At 42.1% G+C, this 24,040-nt stretch overlaps 1 protein-coding gene across 1 annotated transcript in view; it reads right to left on the bottom strand.

Annotated features, from left to right (window-relative positions):
- Positions 1–24,040, bottom strand: part of galnt14 (UDP-N-acetyl-alpha-D-galactosamine:polypeptide N-acetylgalactosaminyltransferase 14 (GalNAc-T14)) — a 129,295-nt gene that overhangs the window by 32,485 nt on the left and 72,770 nt on the right. Inside the window, exons 5-8 of the mRNA XM_038968079.1 lie at positions 22,642–22,709; positions 22,330–22,395; positions 11,592–11,713; positions 887–974 (exon numbers count right to left, since the gene is read on the bottom strand). Coding sequence (XP_038824007.1) covers positions 887–974; positions 11,592–11,713; positions 22,330–22,395; positions 22,642–22,709 — 344 coding nt within the window. The remainder of the gene's footprint in view (positions 1–886; positions 975–11,591; positions 11,714–22,329; positions 22,396–22,641; positions 22,710–24,040) is intronic.

Here is a 24,040-nt window from a genome sequence, read left to right as displayed (position 1 = left end):
TGCTCGTCTCCACCCCCACCAGGTGTCTCATGTTTTTTCCCCATTATCCCCTGTGTATTTATACCTGCATTTTCTATTTGTCTGTTGCCAGTTCATCTTGTATTGTCAGGTCGTACCAGCGTGTTTCCCGTTTTTTTTTGTTCTCAAGTTTTTGTTTCTAGTCTTCCCGGTTCTGACCTTTCTGCCTGCCCTGACCCTGAGCCTGCCTGCCATCCTGTACCTGCTTGACTCTGACCTGGTTTACCAACGTCTGCCTGCCCTCGACCTGCCCTTTGCCTGCCCCCTGTGTTATAATAAATTATCTTAGAATCAAACTATCCGCCTCCTGTGTCTGCATCTGGGTCTTATCCTGAGTCGTGATTGTGTGTGTGTGTGTGTGTGTGTGTGTGTGTGTGTGTGCGCATGGGAGAGAGAGAGGGTCTGATTTGGAGCAGACCCAGGAGTGCTGGCGCAGCAGTCTGCAGGCAGGCAGGGCTGGCTCTCAGTGGATCCATACGCCTCTATTGACACCACATATTTTTCATGTTATGAGAGATGGCTACATCAATAATTAAAACGTCCAATCTGAGAAGGCCTTGGACTATTATCCCCATTGGCTGTCGTATCCAGTTCTCTGGGAACACTGATTGGAGCTGTTCATCTGGGTGTGTGTGTGTGTGTGTGTGTGTGTGTAGCCTCTACTATCCAGGTAATGGAGACCTAGTAGCCTGGGGGAGGAAATGGAAAGAAGGAAGGGATGGGGTCAGGGATAAGGGATGAAAAGAGGGATGGAGAAAGGGAGGGTTGGACAGAGAGCTGGACAGATACAGAGAGAGAGAGAGAGAGAGGGACATGAGTAGGGCGATAGTGATTAGGACGGGAAGGTCAAGTCCCTGTCGCTCCATACCTCCACGGAGGTCAGAGGAGGCTGCTACGTAGGCGAAGGTATCCATGTTGATGATGTCGATCACTGGGCTCACCACACAGGTCGGGTCCTGGTGAGACGAGAGAGAGAGAGACGGGGGTCAGAGATGTTCAAAACTCACAGTAAGAGCCAATGGCATGATTCCTTATTTACAGTTCAGAAGCTGAAGTTAATTAAAAAGGTATGGGAGTAATGGGAGGCATTGATGCGCTGCAGTGCACTGATTAAACATACATTATGTTCATACAGTAGGTCGCCCAGTAGTGTGGATTATGTTTCAGTTAATGCTCTGGTTCTCATTCAGTAGTCATAGCCTAGTAGTCCTGAAGTCAAGGAAATAACCGGGGAAAATGTCCACCTTTAGGACATGTGATACATCTGGTGGGATGTGCTGATTAATTGCTGTTAGGGTCACTTGAAAGACATGATAATGGCTTGGGGTCATTGTCTTGTCTTTCCTCCTTCCAGCTAAAGGAAGGTACATCGATCAGTGTCTGATCAGATCAGACAGAGTGAATAGGAGGTTAACAGGCGGTGTGTGTGAAAGTCATGTCTTGAAATAGTCTGCTCACACACCCATGCCTGCCATGCACACACCAGTCAGAACTCACAGACACACACACACTAAGTCTCAATCAAAGCCCATGACAGAGTCATCTTTAGGAGCTGACACACATACGCACGCACGCACGCACGCACGCACGCGCACATGCACACACACACACACACACACACACACACACACACACACACACACACACACACACACACACACACACACACACACACACACACACACACACACACACACACACAGAGTGACAGGCAGCATCCTGGGCGGTCTGACCACATTATCTGACATTTGATTCGCACACGCTCATCTGCTCTTCTTCAGACATACACTTTCTCTCATCCCTCTATTCCCCTCCTCTCCCTCTTATATTTTCTCTCTGCCAAGGTGATTGACCAGCACCCATGCTTCACAAGACTGCTCGGGTACGTTTTCCATTTCCCATGAGACTACTGAGTTTTCCATCCCTTTCAACCATTTCAATTGCAAATTATCTTCTGTTCTCAGACATTACGCGGCTCTGAGAGGAACGCACCTTTACAGCGGCGTGGTGTGTCATGAATGTTATACATGCGTCTTTGTGCCTGCATTTACATAATTCAATAAGTAATACATTTAGAAATAGATATGTATATATGTGGATAGTGATGGATGACTCCCTCAGAACAAAATCAATTCTGTTTATTTTAATATATTGATTGTTTGTAGACAAGAGCTTCCTGTATTAGTACATATATTACAAAACATTATGCTATGCCTCGCAGCGCCAAATGGGACATTGTTGAGAACTTAATGCCAGACATCGGCAGCCGTACCAGGGAATTAAGATGCAGACAGCACTTTGAAATCAGACATGCATGAAGGTTAGTATATAATTGAATATAACATGTAAGGGAAGTCCCCCCCCAATTGTACAAAATAACATGGCAACTTATTGGCACCGAGCGCAGCATATACACGATGGACAAGTACACTACTTCTGGCGGTGTTTCATCCAAAGTTGATGGCAAATGCCATATTGCAAATGAGCTGTGTAACACTCCAAAATTCCTATAGTGGGCGAGTTTGTTCTATCTAAATTTTTCATAGGCTTTATGTAACGCAAGTCAAGACCCAAGAGTAAAATTTTGAGATTTTGAAAGTTTTGGCAAAAACTTATCACCCCCTTAAAAAAGTGCTTTCTGGACCGTTTTTCGAAATTCTTTCGAGTTTTATGTCAATTACACATGTGTAAGAACTATATGAAAATACTTTTTTCAAATTTTATTAACATAATTTTTTTTGAAATTTTATTTGAACTTAAGGTATATGTTTTGTGCATTTGGAATGTGATTTCATAGGAAGTCAAAAGTCAAAAGTCAAAAATGTCAAAAATTTGGAAAAAACGTATCACCCCCTTTAAAAAAGTGCTTTCTGGACCGTTTTTTGAAATTCTTTCGAGTTTTATGTCAATTACACATGTGTAAGAACTGTATGAAAATACTTTAGTCACATTTATTATCATATTTTTTTATAAATGTTTACTTGTACTTAAGGAATATGTTTTGTGCATTTGGAATGTGATTTCATAGGAAGTCAAAAGTCAAAAATGTCAAAAATTTGGAAAAAACGTATCACCCCTTCATAGTCGAAAATAACATTTTTTTTTAAAAGGCCAAAATGAAGCATTTAAAACTGTATTGAAAATCGTGCGTGGTAACCCAAAACATGAAACAGAATATTTTTTGACTTTTTTTGAAAACCTCCATAAATCACTCAGGCCAGCACCCATTGATTTTTGCCCGTAGTATAGTGCTCCCAGAGCGGGTATGGAAGTCTGGATCCCCCCTAAAAGCATTTAAGGCTCTGTGTGTCTTTAAGCACCATACTTTTTCATTCCATCCTTGCTGTGTGTGTCTGTGTGTGTGTGTGTGAGCTTTTCTTTGACATCTGATTAGAGAAATGACTGATTTACACTTCATGAGGGTTGCCTAATCACACACTTAAAGTTTTGGAAAGATCTGACTTTTTTAACCCTTTGAAACAGCACCTATGACCCCATTTTAAGGCACTTCCGGTTGGCACAGGAAGCTATAAGTAAACACCTATCCTGATCGGGGTATGCTTTTACAGAATCCTGAGTTTTAAGTCTATACGTTAAGAACTGACTGATTTACACAGGGTTGAATGCACTATATATCACAAACTGCTGGTTGGGTAAAACACTTTTAGGGTGATTTTATCACTTCCGGTTGCTCCAGGAAGCTTAGAATCAACACAGGTAGACCTCATAGTGGCTTGATGGATTGTCATTGAAGACAGGTTCATAAGACATTCATAACCCACATAGGGTTTATTTAAAGAATGCACGTTACATTTGCATATGATTCAACAGTGAAAAACATCACATCATATTGCAAACATAACACACTGTTGAATCATATTGCAAACACACACTGTTACATTTGCAATATGATGTGTTGAATCATATTGCAAACATAACACACAGTGTTACATTTGTAATATGATGTGTTGAATCATATTGCAAACATAACACACAGTGTTACATTTGCAATATGATGTGTTGAATCATATTGCAAACATAACACACAGTGTTACATTTGTAATATGATGTGTTGAATCATATTGCAAACATAACACACAGTGTTACATTTGCAATATGATGTGTTGAATCATATTGCAAACATAACACACAGTGTTACATTTGTAATATGATGTGTTGAATCATATTGCAAACATAACACACAGTGTTACATTTGCAATATGATGTGTTGAATCATATTGCAAATGTAACGTGCATTCTTTAAATACTTTAGAAATACAAAATTGAACGTCCTGATGACCTCAGGATGGCCGGGCAGTGTTAGTGGTTCCTCTCCATCGCTCGTTGCGTGGTAATTTCATCATGTCGATTTTGGTGATGGTACCCCCCCGTTGAAACATATTGCAAATGCACAAAAGTCAACTAGCAAGTCAGTGTCCATCAGTCAATTGGATATTGTCAGACACCAAACTGATACCATCTGACACTAAACTCACTTTTTCCAACTCCTTTAGAAGCCAACTATAACATATTTCAGAGCAGGCCCAAAATTCACAGCGCCTTCCATTTAAACCATAATAAAACAAATAATACGTAGTTATGTTCTAGCTGCGGGTCCAGTTCTCACATTATGTTTAGCCCTATGTGAGGCGACCTCGAATCCCAAGTTTCGGCTCGATAGGTCATTCGGTGTCCGAGCAAAACGCTAATTGGTGCTGAAAATCCACTTTTTTCATTGCCTTGCTACGAGGTCCTTGAATGAGCAATCAAACAGGCTCGTTGGGGTCTGTCTCTATGGGCCGAGCCGGTTTCAATGCACCTAGTCTTGAGACTCTGGGACTTTTCTAAATGTCGTCAGTTTCGTTGAGCTGAAAATGAATTGAAAACACTGCAAATACACGAGGCTGTTTATCGGTCTGAGAACCTTCTAGAGCCACATAACTCACCGTGCACAATCAACCTGAGGTCTAGAATAGGTTTCCAAAGTTTCAGAACTCTAGGTCTGACGGTTCTTTAAAAGTGGGAACAAAAGTAACTACCACAGGCACTGTCTGCCTCTTAGCCCCTCAGTGTGTCCCTCCATCATTTCTGTGTGGGTGTGTATTTTTTTTTTTAAATCTGATGGGATGAATGACTGATTTACAGTTCAGGAGGGTTGTCTATTCACATATATGAAGTTTTGGAAAGATTTGACATTTTTAACCCTTCAAAACAGCCCATTTGACACCAATTATGGCACTTCCGGTTGGCACAGGAAGCTGAAAATAAACACATATACTCACTGGAGTATGCTGTTAGAGAATCCTGAGTTTTAAGTCTATATGTTAAAATTTGACTGATTTACATAGGGCTGAATGCACTATTTCTCTCAAACTGCAGGTTGGGTATTGCAAACACTTTTAGGGTGATTTTAACCACTTCCGGTTGCTCCAGGAAGCTTAGAATCGACACAGGTAGACCTCATGGTGGCCTGATGGACTGTCATCAAAGACAGGTTCATAAGACATTCATAACCCACATAGGCTTCAGGTTGAATTTAGAGGTGCACTCAATGCATTCCAATGGGGAGACATGTCATTGTAAACTGTTTTATGTAAACACCTTCTTTTAACTGTCAAGGGTTAATGCCACAAGGTCCAGGTTAGGCTTGCACAGATCGGGAGGACCTTAGGATTGTTCCTGAGGTGAAATTGTGTTTCTAACCTTAACGGTTCTCTCTCTGTCTCCCAAAAGCAAATAAAATTGACATTGAGGTCAAAGGGTCATTTGGGTCCGTTCTCTTGTAACGGTCGCTGCTCTCAGACCGAGCGAGCTACGGTCAAGCGGGGCATCTCGTTGAACTCGGCACGGCCTGGAGATAATAGTCATGCCATTGCAGGCTTTGTGTGTCTTTAAGCACCGTACTTTTTCACTCCATCATTGCTTTTTGTGTGTGTTTGTGTGTGAGAGAGAGCTTTCCTTTGACATCTGCTTAGAGAAGTGACTGATTTACAGTTCATGAGGGTTGTCTAATCACACAAATGAAGTTTTGAAAAGTTCTGACCTTTTTAACCCTTCGAAACAGCACCATGACACCATTTTAAGGCACTTCCGGTTGGCACAGGAAGCTATAGGTAAACACATATCTTGACTGGGGTATGCTGTTACAGAATCCTGAGTTTTAAGTCTATACGTTAAGAATTGACTGATCTACATAGGGTTGAATGCAGTGATTTTCAAAATTGCAAGTCATGTATATCTGGACACTTTTTAGGGTGATTTTAACCACTTCCGGTTGCTCCAGGTAGCTTAAAATCAACACAGGTAGACCTCATAGTAGCCTGATGGATTGTTATCAAAGACAGGTTCATAAGACATTCATAACCCACATAGGCTTCAGGTTGAATTTAGAGGAGCAGTCAATGTATTCCTATGGGGCGAAATGTCATTGTAAAATGTTTGATGTAAACGCCTTCTTTTAACTGTGAAGGGTTAATGCCACAAGGTCAAGGTTAGGCTTGCACAGATCGGGAGGACCTTAGGATTGTTCCTGAGGTGAAATTGTGCTTCTAACCTTAACGGTTCTCTCTCTGTCTCCCAAAAGCAAATGAAATTGACATTGAGGTCAAAAGGTCATTTGTGTCCGTTCTCTTGTAACGGTCGCTGCGCTCAGACCGAGCGAGCTACGGTCAAGCGGGGCATCCCGTTGAACTCGGCACGGCCTGGAGAATATGGCGATGTCATTTTAGTGGTGATTTCAGAATGCTATTTTGGTGCATTCATGGAAGGCGCTGTGAATTTTGGGCCTGCTCTGAAATATGTGATAGTTGGCTTCTAAAGGAGTTGTAAAAAGTGAGTTTGGAGTCAGATGGTATCAGTTTGGTGTCTGAAAATATCCAATTGACTGATGGACACTTGCTAGTTGACTTTTGTTGACACTTGCTAGTTGACTTGCTAGTCGACTTTTGTACATTTGCAATATGTTTCAACGCGGGGGTACCATCACCAAAATCGACATGATGAAATTTCACGCAACGAGCGTTGGAGAGGAACCACTATCACTGCCCGGCCATCCTGAGGTCATCAGGACGTTGACTTTTGTATTTCTAAAGTATTTAAAGAATGCACGTTACATTTGCAATATGATTCAACATCACATCATATTGCAAATCTAACGTGCATTTGCAATATGATGTGATGTTGAATCATATTGCAAATGTAACGTACATTCTCTTAAATACTTTAGAAATGCAAAAGTCAACGGTCTGATGACCTCAGGATGGCCGGGCAGTGATAGTGGTTCCTCTCCATCGCTCGTTTCGTGAAATTTCATCATGTCGCTTTTTCCTCATGGTACCTCCCCGTTGAAACATATTGCAAATGTACAAAAGTCAACGAGCAAGTCAGTGTCCATCAGTCAAATAGATATTTTCAGACACCAAACTGATACCATCTGACTCCAAACTCACTTTTTCCAACTCCTTTAGATGCCAACTATAACATATTTCAGAGCAGGCCCAAAATTCACAGCGCCTTCTATTTAAACCATAATAAAACAAATAATACGTAGTTATGTTCTAGCTGCGGGTCCAGTTCACACATTATGTTTAGCCCTATGTGAGGCGACCTCGAATCCCAAGTTTCGGCTCGATAGGTCATTCGGTGCCCGAGCAAAACCCTAATTGGTGCTGAAATTCCACTTTTTTCATTGCCTTGCTACGGGGTCCTTGAATGAGCAATCAAACAGGCTCGTTGGGGTCTGTCTCTATGGGCCGAGCCGGTTTCAACGCACCTAGTCTTGAGACTCTGGGACTTTTCTAAAGGTCGTCCGTTTCGTTGAGGTCAAAATGAATTGAAAACATGGCAAATACACGAGGCTTTTTATCGATCCGAGAACCTTCTAGAGTCATATAATTCACCGTGCACAATCGACCTGAGGTCTAGAACAGGTTTGTAAATTTTCAGAACTCTAGGTCTGACGGTTCTTTAAAAGTTGGAACAAAAGTAACTACTGCAGGCACTGTCTGCCTCTTAGCCCCTCAGTGTGTCCCTCCATCATTTCTGTGTCGGTGTGTATTTTTTTTTTTGAAATCTGATGGGATGAAGAACTGATTTACAGTTCATGAGGGTTGTCTATTCACATATATGAAGTTTTGGAAAGATTTGACATTTTTAACCCTTCGAAACAGCCCATTTGACACCAGTTATGGCACTTCCGGTTGTCACAGGAAGCTATAAATAAACACATATCATCACTGGAGTAGGCTGTTACAGAATCCTGAGTTTTAAGTCTGTATGTTAAAAATTGACTGATTTACATAGGGCTGAATGCACTATTTCTCTCAAACTGCAGGTTGGCTATGGCAAACACTTTTAGGGTGATTTAACCACTTCCGGTTGCTCCAGGAAGCTTAGAATCGACACAGGTAGACCTCATGGTGGCCTGATGGACTGACATCAAAGACAGGTTCATAAGACATTCATAACCCACATAGGCTTTAGGTTGAATTTAGAGGTGCAGTCAATGTATTCCAATGGGGAGACATTTCATTGTAAACTATTTGATGTAAACACCTTCTTTTAACTGTTAAGGGTTAATGCCACAAGGTCAAGGTTGGGCTTGCACAGATCGGGAGGACCTTAGGATTGTTCCTGAGGTGAAATTGTGCTTCTAACCTTAATGGTTCTCTCTCTGTCTCCCAAAATCAAAGAAAATTGACATTGAGGTCAAAAGGTCATTTGTGTCCGTTCTCTTGTAACGGTCGCTGCGCTCAGACCGAGCGAGCTACGGTCAAGCGGGGCATCTCGTTGAACTCGGCACGGCCTAGAGATAATAGTAATGCCATTGTGGGCTTTGTGTGTCTTTAAGCACTGTACTTTTTCACTCCATCCTTCCTTTTTGTGTGTGTGTGTTTGTGTGAGAGAGCTTTTCTTTGACATCTGTTGGGATAAATGACTGATTACAGTTCATGAGGGTTGTCTAATCACACAAGTGAAGTTTTGAAAAGATCTGACCTTTATTACCCTTCAAACCTGACCCTGTGGCACCATTTTAAGGTACTTCCAGTTGACATAGGAAGCTGAAATTGAACACATACCCTCCTTGGCGTAGGCTCTTATATAATATTGAGTTTTAAGTCTTTATGTTAAGAACTGACTTATTTAAAGAGGGTTAAATGAGTGTGTGTTATTTCATAAAATCATATAAAATCACAGGATTCTCGCAGAGCTTCGAGACCCACTTTAAAAATGTACGTCTGAACACACTGCAACTGGATCTGTGAATTTTTGGAGAAAAAAAATTCCTCTTTGTGAACATCACCAAACGGTCAATGTACGATTTCTCTTAAATTACGATAGATAAATGGCTGGTTCTTTTTTTCCTGACACCGTATGCTTATGTACTTTGACATGAAGCGGTCAAATTAGCACCCTACTTGCGTTTTAACCCTTTAATCCCAGAAAAATGGCCATAACTCAAAAAGCGCCGAGGTCTCGACGCCATCTCGTTCGGGGCCAACTGCCCATTACTCCTAACCTACGCTCGCCGAGTTTCGTCTTCGAAATATTTTCAGTTTAGGAGAAAAGGCCGCGCTCGTTTGCCACGTGTTCGTGCGCCTGCAATATGATTTATTTTCCCTCTTGTGGGAATTTTCGAGAATGCAGAAAAAAGTCAAAAATTTGTCATTTTTATAAAACGGAAACCGAAAGTCCGAAACGTTTTTTTGAGTGACTTCCTGAAAGAGCTCTCCGCCGCCCACGGCCCGACGCCGTCCGCGATTTTCTGCGACGTATTAAGACGTCAGGTAAGGGACCGTACATTTGCAATGGGACTTTCTTCACTAACCATACGGCTCCCGTCTCAGACTTCCCTTAAGGTATGTAAGCCCCCCAGCATTAGCCAGTTACCATAGACGTCTATCAATGTTTAGAGAGCAGTATGTCCACATAAGAGCGTTTGAGGGGGGGGGGGGGGGGGGGGGGGGGGGGGTGGTGAGTCAACCCTCTGTTTTAGCCTGGGGGAGAGGAAGAGTGCTGTTGGTGTAAATTGAGGTAGGCACTTCTTCCAGATTAGGGGCAATCAGAGGAACAGCAGAAGGTAAACTGCCATTTTCTCCCCAGTCACAACACACTGAGAGCTCTGAGAGCTGCTGGTGCTCCATGAGACAGTTCACAATGCTACAGTTACACACAAGCTAGGAGGGAGTTTTTCATTCATTCCTGGAGATAAAGACATACACTGTATCAAAAAGAGAGATTATGTGTAGGAGTCCGAGAGTAGGGTGGGGGGTTCTGTTGACTGAAGTTCACAAAAAAGCGGACAGTTAAGTCACCTGATAGAAATATGTTGTAAGAACAAATACGCATTAGAGTTCATTTTTTGTCATGAATCTTGTTCTTGAGGAAGTTCTGCAGAGTGGTCACTAACTGGCACAGTCACAAAGTAACCCTAATGCCTAACTGAATTTTTACAATATACTCAATTTTGACTTTGCAGATGGCCTATCTAAGGGGAAATCGCTTAGTTCTGTCTCCATGACAAGACTCATGACAATAAACATCAACCTGCATTTTAAGGTGGGACTTATTTTCTCTGAAGTTTGCAAGTAGCTTTATTCTGTCTAGGAAAAATAATATCAAATGAGTATACGAGAATGGGGTGGAATTTCTTTCTATTCTGGGAGATGTATCAGAAGGTGCAGAGTAGATGTTGGAGGTCTGTGTCACTGCCTGTACTGTACAGTACTGTTACTGTAGATGTAGGAGTGTGTCAGTGCCTGTATTGTTACTGTAGATGTAGGAGGTGTCAGTGCCTGTACTGTTACTGTAGATGTAGGAGGTGTCAGTGCCTGTACTGTTACTGTAGATGTAGGAGTGTGTCAGTGCCTGTACTGTTACTGTAGATGTAGGAGTGTGTCAGTGCCTGTACTGTTACTGTAGATGTAGGAGGTGTCAGTGCCTGTACTGTTACTGTAGATGTAGGAGTGTGTCAGTGCCTGTACTGTTACTGTAGATGTAGGAGGTGTCAGTGCCTGTACTGTTACTGTAGATGTAGGAGTGTGTCAGTGCCTGTACTGTTACTGTAGATGTAGGAGGTGTCAGTGCCTGTACTGTTACTGTAGATGTAGGAGGTGTCAGTGCCTGTACTGTTACTGTAGATGTAGGAGGTGTCAGTGCCTGTACTGTTACTGTAGATGTAGGAGGTGTCAGTGCCTGTACTGTTACTGTAGATGTAGGAGTGTGTCAGTGCCTGTACTGTTACTGTAGATGTAGGAGTGTGTCAGTGCCTGTACTGTTACTGTAGATGTAGGAGGTGTCAGTGCCTGTACTGTTACTGTAGATGTAGGAGGTGTCAGTGCCTGTACTGTTACTGTAGATGTAGGAGGTGTCAGTGCCTGTACTGTTACTGTAGATGTAGGAGTGTGTCAGTGCCTGTACTGTTACTGTAGATGTAGGAGGTGTCAGTGCCTGTACTGTTACTGTAGATGTAGGAGGTGTCAGTGCCTGTACTGTTACTGTAGATGTAGGAGGTGTCAGTGCCTGTACTGTTACTGTAGATGTAGGAGGTGTCAGTGCCTGTACTGTTACTGTACCTCCTTGATCCTCCGGAGCAGTGGGGGCAGCCAGTCCTTGTTGACCTCACAGTGACTGTCCAGGAAGGTCAGGACCCCGGCCTTCGCTGCATCCGCCCCACGTACCCTGGAGCGGATCAGACCTGGAGAGAGAGATCAGAGACAGAGGGGTCAAAGGTCATTCTCATCCCTAACTACTGCTGTCTGTCTGGTCTGTCTGGTCTCTGTCTGTCTGTCTGTCTGTCTGTCTGTCTGTCTGTCTGTCTGTCTGTCTGTCTGTCTGTCTGTCTGTCTGTCTCCAAACCCAACCACTGTATCTAAACCCAAACACCAATACTATCTGATCTCTAGATGATGTTGCTGAAATATACTCTCAAATACTCTGAACACAATGTCCCTTTATTGTCCACCTCATGCGTGGAGACAAGGGAGGTCTTAAAAAGGCCATTTGTGTCTGTTTATGGGGCAATGACGCAATTACAGCCCTTAGACATGATGTCTAATGATGTCTACATGTTTATGGGACATCACACTGTTAAGAGGTCTCAATGATTGAAGGACATTCTTTCCGGCTAAATAGCGAAATCAATAGTCTCTGACATAGGACAGAATGTCATTGTATGAAATTGTAGGACTCTGTAAGTTTCGCACTGCGCCGCGACTCCAGCCAATTAAAAATCCAATTTCATCCTCAATAACGCTTTATTTTCTGGATGGGTGAGCTCACCCTCCCCCCTCAACAGTTGCTAGTTGAAGGCTGACTGTGTAGCTGCCAGAGAAAGAGAGAAAGAGAGAAAGAGAGATAGAGAGAGAGAGAATTTACTACTAAAGCTTGATAGAGACGACATGGCATGACAGCTTCTGCTGTTTGTAGCATTAAAAAGACAATCAAGTCTAAATGCCTCAAACCATTTACAATTTAGAGTGTGAGTTGAGGCCCCGGGGACTGTTAACTACACCCGGGCCCCTATACACACACAAGTTCATCAACACTGTAATGGAACACTGAGGCTGGGTAATGAAACCTCCGGCTCCAGGAATAAACAGAGGACTGCCTAACAACAGCCTAACGATACCATTTGTTACAATCTAATTGTGGTTGTAATGATTTTTACACTTGATTAGGTATTGTCAGAGAGTAATTTCTTCGTTTTTTAGATGGAATCTTGGAAGTTGTCGTCTTGAGATTAGAGTTCTCTGCTTTTCATGAGCAGAGCAAGAATCTAATTACACACAATGCCTCACACACCTGTCTCACCACTACAACGTACACAAGAACAGCTATTTCAAGGCTATTGATTTCAAATCATCATCCCATTCCATTAAAATGTGCTCCATCGTTAAAAGTCAGATCTGACTGCTGAGTGCATAAGAGACTGGCATGTTTATAACTTGCCAGCAAAAGCCTATCAGTCCCAGGGTCTGAAACAAAATGACGGCAAGACATAGCAGGACCTGGCAGCCAGACCTGTGATTGCAGAACTCTAAAAATCCTCACCACTGCACGCGCAAAACGTTGGAATGGGTGGCTAGTAATAACCTAGTCCTGAACATATGTAAAACTAAAAGCGCTGAATTTAGTAAAAATCATTCCCTAAGTTCTAGACCTCAGCTAAATCTGGTAGTGCATGTGGCTGTGAGCAGTTGGAAGAACTTTTTTGTGTCCCCTTACACTATAAATTGTCATGGTCAAGGCATATTGATTCAATTGTTGTAAATATGGGGGGAGATGCTCAGAATTTTTAACAACACAGTTGGACTAAGCAAGTCCTGCAGGCTCTAGTTTTATCTAATCTTGACTATTGCACGGTGATATGATCAAGTGCTGCAAAGGACCTAAAAAAGCTGCAGCTGGCCCACAAAAACAATAACGAGGCCATATACGAAGAGTACCAGTACCAAGTAGTGTAAAGTACTTAAGTAAAAATACTTTAAAGTACTAATTAAATAGTTTTGGGGGGTATCTGTACTTTACTATTTATATTTTTGAAAATGTTTACTGTAACTTCACTACATTCCTAAAGAAAATAATGTACTTTTTACTCCATACATTTTCACTGACATCCAAAAGTACTCGTTACATTTTGAATGCTTAGCAGGACAGGAACATTGTCAAATTCACACACTTGTCAAGAGAACATCCCTGGTCATCCCTACTGCCTCTGATCTGGCGAACTCACTAAACACAAATGCTTTGCTTGTAAATTATGTAAATGAGTGTTGGAGTGTGCCCCTGGCTCCGCCATTTCCTGGTTTCTAAAATTCTAATAGTTTGCCTAATTTCAGTTTATGTGGCAAACCAAGCAAGTATAGTGTAGAGAATCATTGTACCGTCTAAACCGCTGTGAAATATATTTTACATAACCAAAAATATTGTATTTTCAGCTATTTGAAGATGATGTACAAAACCGACAGTAAAAGACCAAAAACGAAACTTAATGGGAAGCATAGATATAGCGAACATAGAACAGATCTACCATTTCTTAGACTTGCTTTCAATGAGAATGACTGATCTATAACACACATTTCTGTGCATTTGGTCAGGTCGCCCAAAAAGCTACATATTGCAGCTTTACAGTTTTTCCCAATTGCTAAAACATAATTTTGCAAACTAGGCTGGTTTTATCAAAATACTTAACACAAAACCACACACCCAAACTGCAAAATACCTCATATATCCTGCAAAATGAAGCACTGCAACCAAAACTACATATAGCATTATCAAAATCAAACGTTTGCACGAAATGGCACACACTTCATTGATATTACCAGATTTTTGTCTAACCAACTACACACTGTTGGGCATAATGAAAAGCACTCTCATCTTTAGTATGCTTTGCCATAATACTAAAATAGTTCAAATTGTAGAAAATTCTTCAGATGCACGGAAATATTTGCAGATACACACATGCTGTTGAAACATTTTATTTTTTATTTTTCCCCAAACAAGTCAGTGCAACATATGCACAGCAGATATATTTACATTGGACTGAACAAAAATATGCTCACAAAAAAACAGTAAACTGAAAAAGAAAATTGCAGAAAAAATGTGCAGAAAAAATATATAGAAAAAAAGAGGCAAGAAAAATAATTAGGCAGCATCTTGCCGCACAGCTGGGTCTGGCCACAACGCCTCGTCCACATCACAGCTGGGTCTGGCCACAACGCCTCGTCCACATCACAGCTGGGTCTGGCCACTACGCCTCGTCCACATCACAGGCAATATCTTCCCTTGCCAGACATCGAGGGAAGAAGCACCTTGAGAGCCTTATCCATCCCTGAATCGCACCCACATCAATCTCATCACATGCCTCTTCCATAGCCTGCACAAGAGGCATGCGCACAAAGGGCTGCCGGTCGTATACCTTCCACCGCCATGCCGAAAATAACTCTTCTATGGGGTTCAGAAATGGTGAGTATGGTGGGAGGTATTGCACGAGAAATGGTGGGTGGTCAGCAAACCAGTTTTGGACTGGGGCTGCACGATGAAAGCTCACGTTGTCCCATACTACAACGTACCGGGTTCTTTGATGGTCTGCATCATTCATACGCTCTGGTGGTATGAGAATGTTGTGGAGTCTGTCCAGAAATGTGAGAATATGGGCTGTGTTGTATGGTCCAAGGTTGGCATGACGGTGGAGGACACCATGCGTATTGGAGATGGCAGCGCACATTGTGATGTTCCCACCACGTTGGCCAGGAACATCTATAATGGCTCTGTGGCCAATGACGTTTCTCCCCCTTCTTCTGGTCTTTGCTAGGTTGAACCTAGCTGTCACGTTCCTGACCTGTTGTCTGTTATTTTTGTATGTGTTTAGTTGGTCAGGGCGTGAGTTGGGGTGGGCATTCTATGTTTTGTGTTTCTATGTTTAGGTCGTTGGTAATTAGCCTTATATGGTTCTCAATCAGGGACAGGTGTTTGACGTTTCCTCTGATTGAGAACCATATAAAGGGAGGCTGTTCACACTGTTTGTTTGTGGGTGGTTGTCTTCCGTGTCTGTATGTCTGTTCGTACCACACGGGACTGTAGCGTTTTGTTTGTAGTCTGTACCTGTTCGTGCGTTCTTCGTGTTATTATGTAAGTTCTCTAGTTCAGGTCTGTCTACGTTCGTTTTGTTATTTTGTAATCTTTCCAAGTGTTGTTTCGTGTTCGTCTTCTTCGTTTAATAAATCATTATGTTTTCAAAACCCGCTGCATTTTGGTCTGATCCCTACTCCTCCTCTTCAGACGAAGAGGAGGAGAGAAACCGTTACACTAGCCTCATCTATAAAGATGAACTCATGTTGGATTGCATGAGCATCCATTTCCAGTACTCCCTGAAAACAAAGAACAAAAGCAGTCAATATGGTGTTATCCAGTACACTGGGAAACAATGCTGCGTGTAGTGTACTGCAGTCAATATTGTACTTACATCCACATATGCTCGTCTGACCTCTTTGTTTCTTTGAGAGTTTCTCTCAAACGGCACCTTATAAAGTTGTTTCATTCTGATTTGGTTTCGCTTGAGAATGCGAGCCAATGTGGACAGACTGACTCGTTGAATGTTGTTGAATATGGTGTTGTCTTGGATGATATGGCTTTGAATTTCTCGTAATCTGATTTCATTATTTTCCAAAACCAAGTTTACAATGGCAGCTTCCTGTACCCCGGTGAACATTTGGCCCCTTCCTCCACCATGGTTGCGTCTCTCAGTCCTTTAGAAAAACAAAAATATATGCAGCCTAAAGATATTTCCCCCACAGTAGAATAAATTCTACAGGAAATTTGTGCAGTTAGTGTATGACATCAGCCATTCACGAAGTAAACAGGTGTCACCCAACTGATACACTATGACATGGGGTGTATTACATAGTGTGAAAGAAATGTTGGTTACATACCTGTACTCCAGTCTAAATGTCCGGATGACACAGGCGACAGTAAAACGGCTCAAGTTGGGCTGCACTCTCTGTCCAGCCTCTCGCATTGTCAGCCCATGGTTGATGACATGATCAACTAAGGTTGCTCTGATTTCATTTGAAAGTTGTTGTCTTCTTTGGCCATGAACTCCTCTACCAGCTCTACCCCTACCTCTCACTCTTCCTCCCCCTCTCATTCTCACCCTCCCTCTTCCTCGTCCTCTCTCTGCAACGGCTTCCATTGTTGTTGTAAAACAAAAGGTGCTCACCTGTGGTCTTTTCATAGTGCTTACTTCCTGATTGAAGTGGTAACAATTAACCAGTGAGGTGTTTGGCCAGGTGGCACATGTACTGGCCAATTAGCTCATGTAGTGTCATTTTGAATGGCAGTGTTTTGAAATGGCAAACATGTGACTTTATGTCAGATTGTTGTGTCTTATGCAGAGAACCGTGTGCAGTGCATTTAAAAAGTGCCATTTTGAATTGCAAAATGTGTGCAAAGCAGAAAATGTGTTTAGACTTTTGGAGACTTGAGAAGAGGTTTTGCTCTCTGTGTGTCAGTTTAAATAATTGTGCTGTGCATGTCATTTTAGTGTGTTAGCAATTGGAAAAAACTGTAACATAAGGAATTGGAAATTATTTTTACTTTTGATACTTAAGTATATTTTACCAATTACATTTACTTTTTATACTTAAAACCAAACACTTTTAGACTTTTACTCAAGTAGTATTTTACTGGGTGACTTCACTTTTATTTGAGTCATTTTCTATTAATGTATCTTTACTTTTACTGAAGTATGACAATTGAGTACTTTTTCCAACACTGCCAGTACCCGAGTTAATGTGCAGGGGTTTGATATAGTTGTGGTAATTCAGGTTATACAGTATGTACATGTGGGTAGGGGCTAAAGTAACTAGGCAATCAGGAGGATATAATAAACAGAGTAGCAGCAGCTTATATGTGTGTGTGTGTGTGTGTGTGTGTGTGTGTGTGTGTGTGTGTGTGTGTGTGTGTGTGTGTGTGTTGGCGTGTCAGTGTAGTATGTGTGAGTGTAGTATGTGTGAGTGTTTGGGTAGAGTCTAGTGAGTCTGCATAGAGCCAGTGCAAGGGGGACACGGCAAAACTTTAAAGATAAAGAAATATATCATAAAGGGGGGGTAAATGTAAATAGTCCGTGTAGCCATTTGATGAACTGTTCAGCAGTCTTATGGCTTGGGGGTTGAAGCTGTACAGGTACCTTTTGGTCCCAGACTTGGCGCTCTGGTACCGCTTGCAGTGCAGTAGCAGAGAGAAAAATCTATGACTTGGGTGTCTGGAGTCTTTGACAATTTTGTACATAGAGGGCTAATGTCAACATTATGCATGTCCATTTCTCTTGGCTCAAAGTGGAGGAGAGATTGACTGATTCAAATCTTGTTTTTGTGAGAAATGTTAATGTTGAAAATTACACATTTTCTGTATAATCAACTTACATATACTGAGTGTATAAAGAAAACATTAGGAACACCTTCCTAATATTGAGTTGCACCCCTTTTGCCCTCAGAACAACCTTAATTAGATGTGCTTTGGGTGGTGAACCATTCTTGATACACACAGGAAACTTTTGAGCGTGAAAGACCCAGCAGTGTGGCAGTTCTTTACACACTCACCTGGCACCTAATACCATACCTTGTTCAAAGGATCTTAAATCTTTTGTCTTGCACATTCACCTTCTGAATTGCACACATACACAATCCATATCTCAATTGTCACAAGGCTTAAAAATCATTATTTAACCTGTCTCCTCCACTTCATCTATACTGATTGAAGTGGATTTAACAAGTGACATAAATAAGGGATCATAGCTTTCACCTGGATTCACCTAGTCAGATTATGTCATAGAAAGAGCAGGTATTCCTAATGTTTTGTACACTCAGTGTAGCTCTAACAGACACACTTACCCCACCAGACATGTCACTAGGGGGTTTGTTCACAGACCCCAAGTCCAGACAAAATTCAAGAAAATGTACAGTATTATATAGAGCTATGATTGCATGGAACTCCCATCTCATAGAGCGCAAACCTGGTTTCAAAAAACAAATAAAGTAACACCTCACGGCACAACGCCTCTCCCCCATGTGGCCTACCTTTTGTGTGTATGTACTGACATGTATGTGTAACTGATATATGCACACACACACATTAACACACACTGCACTCACATGTTATTATTTTGGATTGCCTTTGGCTTGTTATTTAAAGCAGGTAAACAGGCATCGAGGTATTCAGTTATTGGTCAGTTATTGGACGTTAGAACGGCCAAAACGAGTGACCTAAGCGACTTTGAGATGGTATGACCGTCGGTGCCAGGCGCAACGGATCCAGTATCTCAGATATTCACTCACGATAGTGTCTAAGGTTTACCGAGAATGGTGCGACAAATAAAAAACATCCAATCAGCGGAGGTCCTTTGGATGAAAACAGCTCGTTGGTGAGAGGTCAAAGGAGAATGGCAAGAATTGTGCAAGCTAACAGGCGGGCCACGAACAGACAAATAACGGCACAGTACAACAATGTGGTGCAGAACGGCATCTCGGAACGTACAACTCGTTGATCCTTGTCTCGGATGGGCTATTGCAGCAGACGACCACACTGGGTTCCACTTCTATCAGCTAAAAACAAGAACAAGTGGCTCAATTGGGCACGCGATCACCAACACTGGACAATTTTGGGGTATTTTTGGGGGGTATTTTATTAGGATCCCATTAGCTGTTGCAAAAGCAGCAGCTACTCTTCCTGGGATCCACACAAAACATGAAACATGACATAATACAGAACAATAATAGACAAGAACAGCTCAAAGACAGAGGCACATACATTTTAAAAAGACACACGTAACCTACATACCAATACATACACAAAAACTATCTAGGTCAAATAGGGGAGAGGCGTTGTGCAGTGAGGTGTTGCGTTATCTGTTTTTTGAAACCAGGTTTGCTGTTCATTTGACCAATATGAGATGGAACGGAGGTCCATGCAATAATGTCTCTATATAATACTGTACACTTTCTTGAATTTGTTTTGGATTTGGGGACTGTGAAAAGACCCCTGGTGGCATGTCTGGTGGGGTAAGTGTGTATGTCAGAGCTGTGTGGAAGTTGACAACGGAAGCAATATGGGATTTGAAGAGTGGAAAAACATTGCTTGCAACATGACAGCGAGTTCAGTTTACTTGAGTGGCCTGCGCAGTCCCAAGACGTCAACCCAATAGATTATCTTTGAGATGGAACGGGCTGTTCGTACAGTAGCATGAATGTACTGCCGTCCAATCTGCAGCAACTGCGTGATGCCATTGCGTCAGCATAGACCAACATCCCTGTGGAACATTTCCGACACCTTGTAGCATTACCCAAATAATTCAGGCTGTTCTGGAGGCAAAGGGGGGTCCGACCCAGTACAAGTACCTAACAACCTGGCCGGTGAATGTGTATATACAGTACAACATTGTAGAATAATAGTGAAGACATCAAAACTATGCAATAACACAAATTTAATCATGTAGTAAGCAAAAAAGTGTTAAACAAATCAAAATATTTTTTATATTTGAGATTCATCAAAGTAGCCACCCTTTTCCTTGATGACAGCTTTGCACACCCTTGGCATTCTCTCAACCAGTTTCACCTGGAATGCTTTTCCAACAGTCTTGAAGGAGTTCCCACATAGGTTTATCTAAATAAACCACATAGGTTTATTTAGAATTCAAGGCACACCTAACCAGCATGGCTACCACAGCATTCTGCAGTGATACACCATCCCATTTGGTTTGCACTTAGTGGGACTATCATTGGTTTTTCAACAGGACAATGACCCAACTCACCTCCAGGCTGTGTACGGGCTATTTGACCAAGAAGGAGAGTGATGGAGTGCTGCATCAGATGACCTGGCCTCCACAATCACCCAACCTCAACCCAATTGAGATGGTTTGGGATGAGTTATACCGCAGAGGGAAGGAAAAGCAGCGAACAAGTGCTCAGTATATGTGGGAACTCCTTCAAGGCTGTTGGAAAAGCATTCCAGGTGAAGCTGGTTGAGAGAATGCCAAGAGTGTGCAAAGCTGTCATCAAGGCAAAGGGAGGCTACTTTGAAGAATCTCAAATATAAAATACACACTACCAGTCAAATGTTTTAGAACACCTACTCATTCCAGGGTTTTTCTTTATTTTTACTATTTTCTACACTGTAAAATAATAGCCACGCTTTGCCTTGATGACAGCTTTGCACACTCGTTTGTGTATTTTGATTTGTTTAACACTTTTTTGGTTACTACATGATTCCATATGTGTTATTTCATAATTTTGATGTCTTCACTACTATTCTACAATGTAAAAAAGAATAAAAATAAAGAAAACCCTGGAATGAGTAGGTGTGTCCAAACTTTTGACTGGTACTGTATATATACACAGACAGATATTTAAAAGTCTGTGATGTCTATGCTAATGTTTTAAATGCATGTAAATTGTAAGGTATTTTCCGACTAGTCGTTGCCATTGGCAGCAAGTCACAACCACGCTTATCTATCCCAGGCTGAGAACAAGTCAAGAAGGTACACTAGATTTGAGGTTTGTTTGCAAGAGGAGGTTTAAGACCTTTCAGTCATACTTGCACTGAATACAATGACAACTAGTGAATAAACATAAAAGCACCAGAAAAAAAACTATGAGCACTAATCACCATTGTGACAGCTACAACAGTCTTTTGCACTAGCCTAGAATGAAATACTTCAAGATACTGAAGACTTCAACAACGATCAAAACTGCACCCTATCTTGTGTTATACAGTAAAGTGAGGTGGATGCTGTAAGATAGTACCCATATGCCTTGGTGTTATTAGGTGAAACTGGCTGCTTTTGGAGTTTTTTGGAGGTAAGATTGTCAGCCTGTGAGGTGAGATGGGGTTCATCTCCATTACCTCTCTGCTGAACCCTCCGATCAGGGGAACTTCAAACGCCTGTGAGAGCTGGGGCTTGCGCACCTCTATCCACCGCACAGCAATCTGCATCTCGTTACTGTCTGAGTTCACATCTCAGCATTTCAACATATATTTCACCTCAGACTGTATAATGTGCTGAAGCAGAGGCAGATAGCGTAGAGGGGTTTTAATTAGCAATCAGCACACGCTGCTTTTTAGTATTCCGGGTTTTTTTGTTGTATAAACTGTAGTCTATTATAACAGTGCTGTATGGCATCATAGAAAAGTCCTCTGTGGAGTTATATAAAGGTGAAACAGGAAGCATCAACATGATAACCATGATAAATACGTTTTTACCATGACTCATAGATGCAATATAATAGTGTTGCATTTGTGCTCAGACTATGTTCCAGTCAACCTTTTGATGTCTTGCTATAATCAAATCAATCTATTTATAGAGATACACAGACAATTCCACGTTGTCTAGATGGGATCACGGCGTGTCTGACACAAAAAGATCCAACCCTCTCGAGTCAACACATCCCTGAATCTGCTCTCTTGTCTCACAGCTGGTGCTTGAGCTTCTCCCTGTGGTCTAACCTGAAATCATCTACTGTGGGATACTAGCGGGGAAACATCCTCCTCACAAAAACACTTGTATGAGGCTCTAACGCTGCTCTTCCCTCTTAGGCTTGGCAAAGGCAAGTGGTGGTGGGCTCTAAGGTGTGTGTTCAAGTTGAGGACACAATTGTATACTGCACGGATGAAATACTCTCCACACACACACACACACACACACACACACACACACACACACACACACACACACACACACACACACACACACACACACACACACACACACACACACACACACACACACACACACACACACACACACACAAACTAGGTTACCTTCTCTCCTGTCATTCCGAAGACACTTTACTTTGGGCAACTTGGTGAGTAGAAGGCAGTCGTTTGCTGAAAGGGAACATTTGATGCAGGGTGAGATGAAATGTTCACAAAACCGTCACCCACACAGTGCATGGAATTGGAATTCAATTGTAAAAAACACATTGACAGAGACAGGGGAAATCTTTTCAATCACTGATCCTTTTTCTCCGGCAGCTGAGCCAGAATGGGAGAGCTCATCACATCCATCTCCAATCCATTTCCTCCTGGAATCAGATCTATCTCTGCTCACAGCTGCTCTTCTGTTCTACCCACCATCCCCACTGTAGTCATCTACCAGGATGATCTCGTGAATCAGGTGGACTGGCGTCCTGTTCAGCACACTGCAAATGAAAAAGAGAGCAGCAGTAGTGTTAGAAACTATTGTATTTCTTCTAGACGACAATCTTTATAGAGCAGCAACAACTGAAAACTACTTTTTCCCCTGTGTTATGTGAAATGTTCTATTGGAAAAATGGAGAATGACATTATCGTTCTGAGAATGTATTACGGCATAAATAAAATAACAATATTTCATTACTTCTGAAGATTACTTGTTTTTTTTATAACTATAACCCCCAAAATGTAATTTGGATGATTTTCTATTACAAGGGTATGAGAAAATACAGGACCACTCATTTTGGCTTCAGCTCTTTTTCCACCCAACACCATCCTCTGACACTAGAATCTCTCACTATAAGAACCGCAGATAAATCTCCCTCTAATATTCTCTCCTCTCCTGGGGTACATGGCTGAACAGCAGGTGATGAGGCGAGGAGAGATGGAGGGAGAGGTACACCACCTCCCTCAGATTACTTCACCTTTAATCCCAGTCTGAATCAAGGCACATCTACCCTCTCCTCCTCCCTCACAGACCCTCTCTCTCTCTCTCTCTCTCTCTCTCACCCCCTCTCCTGTCTGGGTGAGTAATTGGAGCGCTGTCAGGCTCGTAGGTCTGTTCTTCCATCGTCGCTGTGCATGCTGGACCCATTCATCACTCCATTCCCCCCTCCTCCTCCCTCTCTCTCTATCCCGCTCCATCCACCCTCCACTGCCCCTGGATCCTCATGCCTTTATTAAGGCCCCTGACAGAAATCCGTTCCTGGTGGTAACAGGTAAAGCTTTACAGCAAGACAGAGAGTCCTGATTCAGCCTCTAAGTGCAGCCTAATCAGGGGATGTGGATGACTATTGCCCTGTGATTGCTGTAGACTTTCTTCTAGACTGTATTTACAACCTCTTTTTATTATAAACAGTCTGTTTCATATAAAGATATTTAAGTGAAAGTTGTCTTGAAACCATGTGAAGTACGTCATATAGCGTGTGAGTCAGTGATAAAAACACAATAAAGTTGAGTCATGTGGGAGTTCCAAAGCTGGGTCCAGCCCAACACTGATGTAGGATCAAAATCAATTCAAATCAAATCGTATTTGTCACGTGCCGAATACAACAGGTGTAGTAGACGTTACAGTGAAATGCTTACTTACAAGCCCTTAACCAGTAAAATAACAATAGCGGGCTATATACAGGGGATACCGGTACTGAGTACATGTGCGGGTGCACCGGTGTCGAGGTAATTGAGATAATATGTACATGTAGGTGGAGTAGCCTAAAGTGGTGATCTTTTACTAGGATTACATGTCAGGAATTGTGAAAAACTGAGATTAAATGTAGAG

Source organism: Salvelinus namaycush, chromosome 29 (genome assembly GCF_016432855.1).
Source record: "Salvelinus namaycush isolate Seneca chromosome 29, SaNama_1.0, whole genome shotgun sequence".
NCBI classification, from domain to species: Eukaryota; Metazoa; Chordata; class Actinopteri; order Salmoniformes; family Salmonidae; genus Salvelinus; species Salvelinus namaycush.
This window is presented reverse-complemented; position numbering and strand designations above follow the sequence as displayed.